Source organism: Ornithorhynchus anatinus, chromosome 4, assembly GCF_004115215.2.
Source record: "Ornithorhynchus anatinus isolate Pmale09 chromosome 4, mOrnAna1.pri.v4, whole genome shotgun sequence".
NCBI lineage: Eukaryota > Metazoa > Chordata > Mammalia > Monotremata > Ornithorhynchidae > Ornithorhynchus > Ornithorhynchus anatinus.
The window spans coordinates 62248019-62261649 of NC_041731.1; the positions used below are offsets into that span (position 1 = coordinate 62248019).

The 13631-nt window shown below is 42.7% G+C and overlaps 1 protein-coding gene across 1 annotated transcript in view; it reads left to right on the plus strand.

Moving 5' to 3' along the window:
- Positions 1-13631, plus strand: part of VPS13B (vacuolar protein sorting 13 homolog B) — a 932812-nt gene that overhangs the window by 710386 nt on the left and 208795 nt on the right. Inside the window, 1 exon segment of the mRNA XM_029063425.2 lies at positions 12732-13136. Coding sequence (XP_028919258.1) covers positions 12732-13136 — 405 coding nt within the window.

The following is a 13631-nucleotide window of genomic DNA, read 5'->3' on the forward strand; positions in this document are numbered from 1 at the left end:
ATCAGCAATTTTTCACCTCCTGAGAGAGGAAAATCTTGAATTAAAGGATTGAGTCAGGCCCAGCTGCTCTCCGAACAGCAAAAAGCAGTCACAGCAGCCGAGTGGTTGTGTGACTCCTGCTGTGGTGAGACAAACTGGAGTGGAGGCTGGGAAAACATTAAGCCCTTCGAGGTGGTTAACAGGCTCTGTGGAACTCTCTGGAACTTTTGTGATGTGGGGAATGTGAGGATAGCTCTCTCATTTCCTCCTCATGGAGAGATCACCTCAATCCAAAAGAAAAATGAAGCCTAAATAAAAGAAGCTGGAGGAAAATAATCTGAGTTTAACAGGAACTGTTAATGTAAAAGAGCATTCTCGAAGCTAATATCCTTGGAACCACAGAGAAGCTGTAGAAAGGACATGGGCCTGGGAGTCAGGAGACCTGGGTTCCAATCCGGGCTCTGTCATTTGCCGGCTGTGTGACCTTGGGCAAGTCACTTCATTCACTTCCGTGTACCTCATATTCCTCATCTGCTACAAAGATTAAGTATCTGTTTTCCCTTCTACTTAGCTGGGAGTTTATCTACCCCAGAGCTTTGTATAGTTCTTGGCATTGGGCTGACTCTCCAAATCTGAAAGCTTGAGAGTCCTCTTGACTGTAAGCTCCTCATGGGCTGGGAATGTGTCTACCAACTCTGTTATACTGTATGTGCCCAAATGCCCTGCACACAATAAGCGCTCAATAAATACCATTGATTGAGAAAGATCACTTAATAATAATAATCATAATAATGTTATTTGTTAAGCACTTAGTGTGTACCAAGCAGTGTTGTAAGTATTGGGAGATAGGAACAATAGAGTCATATCGGACACGGTCCCTGTACTACATGGAACTCACAGTGTAAGGGGGAGGGAGAACAGTTATTTAACCCCCATTTTACAGAAGAGAAAACTGAGGCACAGAGCAAGGTCACACACCAGGCAAATGGCACAGCCAGTCTTAGAACATAGGTCTTCTGGCTCCTCATCCTGTGCACTTTCCACTACGACATGCTGCTTTAGCAAATTATTGAAAGATGTGCAATTACAGCGCAAGCCTTCTTTTACCAGTTCAGTTCTCTGCATCCTTGGAGCTGAGGAACGATGTGCTGGGAGGAGATAGGAAGCCTCATGGGAAAGTCTAGAGAAGGGAAGGCACTTCAGAGTAGTGCTGGGGTTGAGATGATGGTAGTAGGCAAGGAAAGGCAAGAAAAAAGGCTTTTGTCTCTTCTTTATTCAATCCAGAAATCACGAAATTCTGTGTTCGGAAAGCCACAGTGGCCGACTGGCTAGTGGAGCCGCGCTCCGTTTTCAATCCACAGATGCAAGTGCAGTAGTCATCATACAACCAGAAGAGAGCTAGACGGTAGGTGAGGAGAGGAATTCCTTGGAAGGGACTGGAGGAGACCAATAAGCATAAGTGTACAGGTATACAGAGAAGCATCATTCATTTATTGAGAGCTTACTGTGTGCAGAGCCTATACTAAGCGCTTGGGAGAGTATGATACAACAGTAAACAGATGCATTCCCCACCCACAAGCGTACAGTCTACAGGGGAGGTGCATGACCTAGTGGATAGATCACAGGCCTGGGAGTCAAAGGGGCCTGAGTTCTAATTCTGACTGCCACTTGTCTGCTGCGTGATCTTGGGCAAATCACTTCATTTCTCTGTGTCTCAGTTATCTGTAAAATGGGGATTAAGACTGTGAGCCCCATGGGGGACCTGGACTATCTCCAACTAGCTATCCTGCAGTTAGTATAGTGCCTGGCACGTAATAAGCTCTTAGTAAATGCCGTAATTAAATACATACAGTTATTTATTTATAGGACATTCGGGAGAAGCTAGTAGAAGCAAAGCCTGGGAGATAACTGTAGGAGAAGGGTACAGAAGTGGTAGTAAGTGAGCAGGAGAAAGGGGCTGAGGGAGAATGGGAATGATGAGCCCTTTCTCCTAGCAAAAATGGATGACTACCAGCCCTGGTACTGGGCAGACATTGCCTGCTGAGCAGCTCCCTACCGCCTCACTGGTTGTGGGTTAGGAAAGTTGAATATATTTCCATGAAGTGGGTACTTATTTTGAGGTAATTTGCGGCAGGCAACCATTCTGACGCCCTTCAGCCAAATAAAATAAATAAATATGTGTCTGTAATGCAGTTATCTTCCAAATGTTGTGTGGCTGTTTCCTCTGAAAAGCTGAGATCAATTTATTTCCAGTTCCTTTTTGAGAGTGAATCATAGACTTGAGAAGGACCTCGTGAGGTCACCTGATCCAGTTTCCAGACTGGATGGTGGTTGTCTCATCTTTCTGCAAGCTGTTCAGGGTCGGAAATCCCACAACCTCCTTTGGAAGCTCATGCCAGTGATACATCTCTCTAATAAGCAAAGATAGGTTCTTTAAGGCCTTACACAATCTCTCCCCTTAATTTAAGCCTATTTTCTCTTGTTGGTCCAAGTGGACACGGAGAGCGACGGGATAGAATCTTTTCCCCAAAGGATAATAAGGTGCTGATCAGTGCAAGGAAAGCAGTATGTCTTTGACTTCACATATTTGACTTCTGATAACTCTACAGTCATCTTCTGAAGTTTTTTGGTATTTAGCCACTCTTACATTTGTGGTATTTGTTTTTTACACCTATTGAATTGTCTCCTTTTTCAGAAAAGCTATTTTCTCATTTTCCAAGGTAACTTTGAATTATATTCCTGCCACCCGAGGTATAGAATCCCTTCCATTTGAGTGTGGGAATGTTCTTGCTACTTTTGGCCAAGCCATCAACCAAGATATTAACTAAAACTGGAGAAACCGTGTGGCCTAGTGGAAAGCACATGGGCCTGGGAGTAGAGGACCTGGAATCTAATCCCAGATCTGCCACCTGTCTCCGTGTGACCTTAGGCAAAGCTATTTAACTTCTGTATGCCTCAGTGCAGCGTGGCTCAGTGGAAAGAGCACGGGCTTGGGAGTCAGAGGTCCTGGGTTCTAATCCCTGCTCTGCCACATGTCACTTCTCGGTGCCTCAGTTACCGCGTCTGTAAAATGGAATTAAGACTGTGAGCCTCATGTGGTACAACCTGATTACCCTGTATCTACCCTAATGCTTAGAACAGTGCTCAGCACATAGTAAGCACTTAGCAAATACCAATATTATTATTATTCCCTCATCTGCAAAAATAGGAATTCAATAGCTACTCCCCCACCCACTTAGACTGTTAGCCACAGGAGGAACCTGATTATCTTGTATCTACCCCAGTGATTAGTATAGTGTTTAGCACACAGCAAGTCTTAACAAATACCACTATTATCAATATTATCATCACTAACTGACTTTGGAAAGGATGGATATAAAATCGTTCACCTCTAGAGTAGTCAAAATATTCAATTGAGTGTATAAACAAATATGCACATTTACAAAAGTTCAGAAGATAGATATAAATAAGTTCATAAGTGGTTTCCAACATCTTCTTCATCTTGCCGAACACTCTTTCTTTCCTTTAGCATCTGGAATGCAATCAGTTTGACTGTTTCCTTGAGGCTTTCCGACTGCTTCTGTTATTCTCTATTAGTAATAATCAAGACAAGAAACACTTCCACCTTAGTTGGTGCTTCTACTTTCTCCCCAAGAGAACTAACCCAGATGTAATCCAAAATCCTTTGTGTTGGTCCATGCCCCTTAAATTATTTCAGCAGGTCATATTGGAAGGGTCTCCCATCACCACTAGATCAGACCAACTATCTTGGTTGTGTGGATCCAGAATATTTTAAAGAACAGTCCAGCAGAAGTTTTTTTGATGCAAAATAAGAGGAGAAAATATGCCAATATCAAAACCAAGAACAGTAATTGGCACCTTCTAATTCTACTTGTTCATTGATTTCTTAATTGTTTATCATGCATCATCCTAATTTATGAAATAAAAATCATCCTCACTGGTTAGTTTTTTTTTAATCTGTCACAGGAAGCAGTGTAGCTTAATGGAAAGAGCACGGGCCTGGGATTCAGAGAACCTAGGTTCTAAACCTGGCTCTGCTTCTTGTCTGCTGCATGACCTTGGGCAAGTTGTAGAACTTCTCTGACCCTCAGTTACCTCCTCTGTCAAATGGGAATAAAGACTGTGAGCCCCATGTGGGACAGGGACTGCGTCCAACCGTATTATGTTATACCTGCCACAGCACTTAATATAGTGTCTGGCACCTAGTAAGTGCTTAACAATTAAAAAATAACCCCCTCAAAACCAAACAAAAAACCAACCCACCTTCCTAGGATATATTTTTTAGCAAACTTTTTGGTTTGAAATATTTTTTCATTTGCTAATAAAATTCCCAAGGAAGAAATTCTCTGAGATGCGACTTGTGTAGTTCGTAGGAATTTTCTTTCCTAAATGTTATGATTTGGTTCTAACAGGCCATATTCAATCCACTGGGTTTTAGGTAAGATATTTCAGAATGCATCATATATGTAAGTAATATGATGACTAATGGGTCAAGTGAAGTTGGAACATTTTAAATGGGAAAATTGCTGGAAGCAGTGAGCAGGGAAATTTTCCACTTGATTTTTGGTCCCCCACAAGGTGTACATAAACTCAGTGGAATCACCTCTGGGACCTGAACTTCTGCTCTGATTTCATTATTGCAATATGATTCCTTTCCTTTCACTGTTAAGTCATCTTATGGTATGGTGGGAGCATAAAATAAGTGTAATTTATTTATATTTGTCTAATCTCCTTTTAACTCAATAGTCATTTGATCATTCCATTTCCTGGTACCTGTTCAGAAAGTTTTGAAGGGGAATTAGAAACTAATAATGGACAGGCATGGATTTAGTTGGTAACCTAAGGACACAAAATCTGTACTGGGATTGGTGAGAGAAATAGAGCAACAGGAAAGTAGATGATTCAGCTGGGAGAAAGTAGTTTTATATCATGTTCTCTATTACAGGCTCTTCCTCAAATCCAGGCTTTGCAAGCAATCCATTCTAAGTGAATTAAATTAGGATTGAAGGAAAATGCTCATTCTTCAACCTAAAGCACTAGATTCTTACAGTTGAGAAAAGTAAAATTCACAGCTGCTACCTGTATACAGTGCCTTATCCAGTTACATTTCAACAGAATTATATTAAATATTGTAGTCCTTTATTAAAAAGCACACCCTGTGTGTTTAATTTGGAGGGCTTCCACTATTGAAGTGCATTTGTTTTAGTGCTAATGATAAAAAGTTTTTTCAGTGAGGTAAATACAAAGTGTAAAACAAGGCAAAAGTCATGTAGATTGCTCAATTTTTATGGGTTTTTGTCTTAAAGTGCCAAAATTGTTGCATAACCTTTTCCTACTTATCAAAATAATCTTTCTGTCATTGTGACACTGTTAAAATATTTGCAGTGAAATTTTTGATTTTCTGCAAATTTTGAATAGATGGATTCACTAGATAGTAATATTAATATGTATTAAGTTATTAAGTGTGACAAAGATTTTGTTTAGGGACATACATCACTTTACATTAGAAAATGATGAACTGAATATTTAGTTGAGTTTGAACTCTTCCTATTTTTGGTGAAGCTTTTTATTGTCTCTGGGTGAATTTTGTGCTTATGAAAGGAAATGCCCAGTGGTAGATATAGCTGTTCTTCATTTTTGAAGACAAAACTACTGATGGTGAAACTAACCCTTTTGATGGGTGCAACTGATGCCTCAGATGTTGTTGTTGTTAATGGTAAAGTGCTTCCTATTCATTCATTCATTCAGTTGTATTTATTGAGCGCTTACTGGGTGCAGAGCACTGTACTAAGCTCTTGGAAAGAACAATTCGGCAACAAGTAGAGACAATCCCTACCCAACAACGGGCTCATAGTCTAGAAGGGGGAGACAGACAACAAAACAGAACAAGACCTATGCATCACCAGCAACCCATTCAAAACTGAGTGTCCATAAAAATAGTTCCTAACAAACTGAACTGGTAGTTTGCCTCATGCAGGGCACTTTTCAGTTTTCTAATTTTTCTCTTGGCATGTCTATCTTCGCGTAGCCTCCACTCAAATCAATCAATATTTATTGAATTAGCCTACTAGGTGCAGAAGATTGTTCTAGTTCCTGGAAATAATAAAATGCAATCAATAGAAATGATTCTATAGACAGATATATACCTCTATATATCTGGAATTCATTTATCTACTTATGTATATTAGTGTCTGTCTCCCATGCTAGACTGTGAGCTCATTGTGGGCAGGGAATGTATCTAATGTTGTTTTGTACTCTCCCAAGCACTTTATACAGTGCTTTGCACACAGTAAGTGCTCAATAAATATGATTAATATAACAATGATGATTCTTGCCCTCAGAGACCTTACAGTCTTGTGGGGGAAATTGATACTAAAATAAATCACAAATAGGAGAAGGGAAATAAATATAAAGATGGTCTTAAGTGGAGAGGGGATGGGCATACTTCCGTGTTTTAGGTGGTGCAAAACTGAAATGACAGTTGGGGATTATATAGGGTGGTGAGATTAGAAATTCATCAGGGAAGCACTCATTCAATCCATTAGTGGTATTTATCGAATGCTTACTGCGTGTAAAGCACTGTGCTAAGCACTTGGGAGAGTGCAATACAACAGAATTGGTAGACACGTTCTCTGCCCACCAGGAGCTTACAGCCTAGAGGGGGAAACAGGCACTAAATAAATTATGGCTATACATAAGTTCCGAAAGGCTGAGGGTGGAGTGAATATCAAGTGCTTCAAGGGTAAGATCCAAGTATAAAGGCAGCACAAAAGGGAGATGGAGTAGAAGTGAGGACTTAGGCAGGGAAGGCCTTTAGGAGAAGATGAGATTTTAATAAGACACTGAAGATGATGAGGGGTGGTCCTTTCATATATGAAGGGAGAGGGAGTTCCAGAGGGGTGACTTGGTCAATAAATCGGCCGCAAGATAGATGAGATTGAGGTATAATAAATATGTTGGCATTGGAGGAGCGAAACATGCAGGCTAGGTTGCAATAGAAAATCAGTGAGGCAAGGAGAAGGGGGATGAGCTGATTGGGTGCTTTAAAGTTGGTGGTAAGGAGTTTCTTTTTGATGGGGAGGTGGATTGGCAACCTCTGGAGGTTCTTGAGAAGGGTTGAAATGTGAACTGAATTTTTTTTAGAAAATGATTCATTCGTTCGGTCATAGTTATTGAGTGCTTACTGTGTGCAGAGCACTATACTAAGCACTTGGAATGTTCAATTCAGCAACAGATAGAGAAAAATCTCTGCCCAATAACGGGCTCACAGTCTAAAATGATCTGGGCAGGAGAATGAGGTATGAACTGCAGTGGGGAGAGACAGGAAGCAGAGTGGTCAGTGAGGAGGCAGGATATAAGTGCTTTGATCAGTGTAGGAGCGGTTAGGATGGCAAGGAAAGGGCAGATTGTAGCATTGTTGTGAGGGTAGAAATGACAGGATTTGTTAACAGATCAAGTGAGTAGATTGAAAGAGAGATGAGTCGAGGATAATGTGTGATTTCAGAAGGCCTGTGGCTATAGAGAGAACAGTGGCCTGTTAGATGTGAAAACCAGGGAAGGTGTTCCAAGAGGGAAGCTGAGCATGAGCCAATCAGTGGCAGGAAAGATGAGACTGAAGCATGATGAGTAGGTTAGCCTGAGAGGAACAAAGCAGCAAAACTGGGGTGCAAGGGAGAGAAGAGCTTGGATACCTAGGAGTGAGAGAACTGTTTGAGTGCCTTAATATTTCTAAGCAGGAGTTTTTTGCTTGATGTGTGGAAAGGAATGGGTAACCATTGATGAGTTTTGAGGACTGGGGAGATATGTAAAAAATTATATTTGAGAAAAATAATCCAGGTAGTAGAGTGAAGTATGGACTGGACAGGGGAGAGGGTGAAGGTTGGGAGGTTAATGAAGAGACTGATGCAGTAGTCAACTCAAGCAAAGATAAGCAATGGTCTGGATTAGTCTGATAGCCAGTTCTCTCCCTCACCCCTGTGATCTGGCTTCCACTACTTCCACTCCATAGAAACTGCCCTTTCCAGTTCAGAGAAACTCAGCTTCTCAGCTGCCTTCGACACTATGGACCACCCTCTTCTCCTGGAAACACTAATCTTAACTTCACTGATACTGACCTCTCTTGATTCTTGTCCTATCTCTAGCTGCTCTTTCTCAGTCTCTTTCACTGGCTCTTACTCTGCCTCTCACCGTATGAAGACTCAATTCTGGGTCCCCTTTTATTCTCCACCTACACCCACTCCTTTAGAGAACTCGGGTTCAAATCCCGGCTCTTCCACTTGTCAGCTGTGTGACTGTGGGCAAGTCACTTAACTTCTCTGTGCCTCAGTTACCTCATCTGTAAAAGGGGATTAACTGTGAGCCTCACGTGGGACAACCTGATTACCCTGTATCTACCCCAGCGCTTAGAACAGTGCTCTGCACATAGTAAGCGCTTAACAAATATCAACATCATTATTATTATTAACTCATTCACTCCCACAGCTTCAACTACCATCCCCACGTGGATGATTCCCAACTCTTACTCTCCAGCCCCTACCTCTCTCCTTGTCTTCAGTCTTGCATTTCCTCTTACCTTCAGCACCTCTCAAACTTAACATGTCCAAAGCAAAAATTCTCATCTTCCCCTCCAAATCCTCCCCAGTACTCTTTCATCATTGTATACAACACCAGCATCTTTCGTCTAACAAGTCCATAATCTCAGCATTATCCTCGACTCATCTCTCTCCTTCAACCATTCATTCAAAATATCACAAAGTCCTATCGGTTCTACATTCAGAACATCTCTAGAATCTGCCCTTCCCAAACTGCTATAATGCTGATCCAAGCTTTAACCATATCCTGCCTCAATTACTCTCTAGCCTCTTTGCCAACCTCCCTGCCTCCTTTTCTTTCCACTCTCTAATACATACTTCACTCTGTTGTCTCGATAGGTTTTCTAAAAATTTCTCTGCACACATCTCCCCTCTCCTCAGAGACTTCCAATGACTGCCCCTCCTCATCCGCATCAAAAAGAAACTCTTACCACTGGCTTTAGAGCATTCGATGAGCTCTCTCCCCCACCAATGTTACCTCACTGATTTCCTACAGCAATCCAGCCTACGTGTTATGCTCCTCTAATACTGACCTACTCACTTTAATGCAGTCTCATCTATACTGAGACCCATGTAGAGTTGCCTTTTAGATGTAGGAGGAAATGTGAGATTATAGAGAAGATGAGAAGACAGGGTGAGTGAGGTATAGTAATAATCAATCAATGTTATTTATTCATCACTTACTGCATACAGAGCACTGTGCGAAACACTTGAGAAAGTCAACATAACAGAGTTGGTATGATCGCTGATTACAAGAATCTGTGGGCAACTGTGTATCCTCTCCCGGTGCTCAGTACAGTGTCCTTCACCTAGTGAGCCCATAATAAACAGTACTTATTAAGCACTTAGGCAGAGAAGCAGTGTTGCCTAGTGGAAAGAACGTGGTCTGGACATCAGGGGATTTGGGTTCTAATCCCAGCTCTGCCTTTTGCCTGCTCTGTGACTCTCGGCAAGTTATTTAACTCCTCTGTGCCCTACATTTCTCATCTGTAAAATGGGAATTCAATACCCGTTCTCCTTCCTACTTAGAATGTGAACCACGGTTGGGGTAGGGACTGTGTCCAGTCTAAATACCTTGTACCTAGCCTAGTGCTTAAAAAAAGTGCTTGGCACATAATAAGCACTTGACAAATACCACAATTATTTTATTATTATAGTTACCACTACTTATACCTACTGTAATAATGGTGATAGTTAAAGCAATGGGAATGAAGGGCCTCCTTAAGGGGAGTGAGTAAAGATTGAGAATAGAAGGGGACCCAGAACAGAGCCTTGAGGGATTCCCATAGTTAGGGAGTGGAAAGCAGATAAAGAATTGAGAAAGATAGGCTGGTAAGTTAGGAAGGGAACCATCAGGTAGGGTATGGTGTATAATTGTTAATGACTTCTGTATTACAATCCCCTTCAGTTTCAAGCTCCTTAGCTAGGCTAAATTTAGAAATGCACAGTATAAATTGTAGTAGCCTGAAAATCTTTCTCCAAGTATGCCCGATCTAAACCTGGAAAATAATTGATCAGGGTCAGAATCTGTCCGAACAAATGGTATACCCTTTACATGTTATCTTCTCCAGATTAGAAGAGGGAATGGATTCATTCTGAAGAAGGAACAGCCTCATCTTTTTTCTAACATTCTCTTCTTTTGATATTTGTTAAGCGCTTACAGTGTGCCAGGCTCTGAATTAAATGCTGGGTTCAAGATAATCAGGTTGGACAAAGTCTGTATCCCGTATGTGGCTCATGGCTTTCAGCCCCATTTTCAGATGAGGTCACTGAGGCACAGAGAAGAAAAGTGACTTGCCCACGGTCACACAGCAGACAGGTGTCTGTGTCTCCATACCTTATCTCACCTTGGCTTCACGGACTCTGTCCTCTCCTGGTTCTCCTCTTACCTCTCTGGCCGATCATTCTCGGTCTCCTTCGCTGGAGCCTCCTCCCCCTCCCATCCTTTAACTGTTGGAGTTCCTCAAGCGTCAGTTCTTGACCCTCTTCCGTTCTCCATTTACACTCACTCCCTCGGTGAACTCATCCGCTCTCACGGCTTTGACTACCATCTCTACGCAGATGACACGCAGATCTACATCTCCGCCCCTGTCCTCTCCCCCTCCCTTCAGGCTCACATCTCCTCCCGCCTCCGGGACGTCTCCACCTGGATGTCGGGCCGCCACCTAAAACTCAACATGAGCGAGACTGAGCTCCTCATCTTCCCTCCCAAACCCGGTCCTCTCCCAGACTTCTCTATCACCGTGGATGGCACGACCATCCTTCCCGTCCCGCAGGCCCGCAATCTCGGTGTCATCCTTGACTCGTCCCTCTCGTTCACCCCACACATCCTATCCGTTACCGAGACCTGCCGGTTTCACCTCTACAATATCGCCAAGATCCGCCCTTTCCTCTCCACCCAAATGGCTACCTTACTATTACGGGCTCTCGTTATATCCCGGCTAGACTACTGTGTCGGCCTTCTCTCTGACCTCCCTTCCTCCTCTCTCGCCCCGCTCCGGTCTATTCTTCACTCCGCTGCCCGGCTCATCTTCCTGCAGAAACGATCTGGGCATGTCACTCCCCTTCTTAAACAACTCCAGTGGTTGCCTATCGGCCTCCGCTCCAAACAAAAACTCCTCACTCTAGGCTTCAAGGCTCTCCATCACCTTGCCCCTTCCTACCTCTCCTCCCTTCTCTCTTTCTACCGCCCACCCCGCACGCTCCGCTCCCCTGCCGCCCACCTCCTCACCGTCCCTCGGTCTCGCCTATCCCACCGTTGACCCCCGGGTCACGTCCTCCCGCGGTCCTGGAACGCCCTCCCTCCTCACCTCCGCCAAACTGATTCTCTTTCCCTCTTCAAAACCCTACTTAAAAATCACCTCCTCCAAGAGGCGTTCCCAGACTGAGTTCCTCTTCTCCCTCTACTCCCTCTGCCATCCCCCCTTTACCTCTCCGCAGCTAAAGCCTCATTTTCCCCTTTTCCCTCTGCTCCTCCACCTCTCCCTTCCCATCCCCACAGCACTGTACTCATCCGCTCAACTGTATATATTTTCGTTACCCTATTTATTTTGTTAATGAATTGTACATCGCCTCGATTCTATTTAGTTGCCATTGTTTTTACGAGATGTTCTTCCCCTTGACTCTGTTTATTGCCATTGTTCTTGTCTGTCCGTTTCCCCCAATTAGACTGTAAGCCCGTCAAACGGCAGGGACTGTCTCTATCTGTTGCCGACTTGTTCATCCCAAGCGCTTAGTCCAGTGCTCTGCACATAGTAAGCGCTCAATAAATACTATTGAATGAAATGAATGAAAGGTGTCAGAGCTGGGATTAGAACCCAGGTCCTTCTGACTCCCAGGCTTGGGCTCTTTCCACTAAGCCATGCAGCTTCTCACCAGTCAGAAGAGCTGAAGAGTCTAGGGAAAGTAACAAGTTTGGTACTTTTTAGCAGTAAACTGCTTTGTAGTAGCCTCACCTTCCTGCACTAATGAAAAAACTTCTGTGGAAAACTAGACCAATTCTTGTGTTCTATATATCATTCCAGTTTTTCCAGTTCTCATTTTGTGCATCAACTAGTTCCCAAATCCAGATGTAAAAGTGTTAAACTTAGGTTTGGTAATTCTACTTGAATGTCAATCAGGCAGTCGTATTTATTGAGCACTTACTGAATGCAAAGCACTGAACTAAGTTTTTGGGAGAATATTTGCTTGGATCCACCCCAGCCCTTAGTGCAGTGCTTGGCCCATAGTAAGCACTTAACAAATACCACGATTATTAATTATTATTATTCTTACAGTTTAGTAGAGGCACATTCCCTACCCACAATGAACCTCCAGTCTAGCGCCCTTATTTTAGCTTACAGGCCTTTTTTTATTCCATGGTTCTGCAATATTTGTAGGTCCACGAAGCTACTCCAGACTTTAAAATGGCCTCCTTTTTCTAACAACTCCATTTGATGGCATGAAATGAAATTGAGTGGCCTTTCCATTAGACATCACTCATGTTAAGCAGTGTATTTCAGAAGAGACCTTTTGTATAATAGTTCTGCCGTGGTCTGTGATGTGCCTTTTAAAAAATTGCCATTTAAGCCAAGTTAGCGCAATATCTCCTATCCAGTAAGACAACATCACTAATTGTCTTGTCTTTGTAAACTTCTACAGCGGACATAAATTTGGATATCTCAAAGCCTTTGAAAGCAAACCTGAGTTTTGTCAAACTAGATCAGATAAACCATTTTCTGAAGAAGATCACAATCACGAATGGTTCCGAGAGCAGCCCGGAGTCTACTTCATCAAATGAACTACTAAACAGAGTTGAAATATCAGCATCCAGAGTCCACAGTGGAGACCTGTCTGTTCCTGCAGCACACGCTGATGGGGGGCAAAAGGTTCCAGTCCGAGAAAACATGTGGAGAGCTGTTTCCTGCTTTCAAAAGATTTCTATCCACACTGCTCAGATAGTGGTCTCCATGGAAACCATCCCACACCCTAATAAACCATGCCTGTTAGCATCTTTATCAACCCTCGATGGAAGCTTAAATGTCAAGACAGAACAGAGAACACCTGGTAAGTTGTCTCAATCATATGTGTGTTCAAATTGTCCTGAAAGTTTCATGCACAATTGTTTTTCAGATTGTTTCATTTAGAAGTCAAAAACAGGAGCGATAAAATATTACGCACTGAATAGGATCTATCCTGAGAACTGAGGATTTTTGTTTTGCTTTTTTGAAGGGGCTCTTAGATAATTGGGAGTGAATCACTGAGCTCACTAAGCTCAGCAACTACAAAATGAATCTCTTAATGGCAAATTTCCAAGATATGTTTAAAAACAACATCCCCATCTTTCTGGTCAGTTGGTATAATATTACATCTTACGGGTCAGTGTGTTTGAACACCTTTAGTAGTGACAGACATGCTTGGTGAATTTTAGTAGGAAACTAGGATCAAGCAAAAAGTTTCTGAGGGCCATTTGAAAGTGTTATAGCTCCATTCTAGACACACCTCCTGTCCGGAAAGGCCTTGATTGATGTCCCAATATAGCATATTAAGGAATTAGGTACC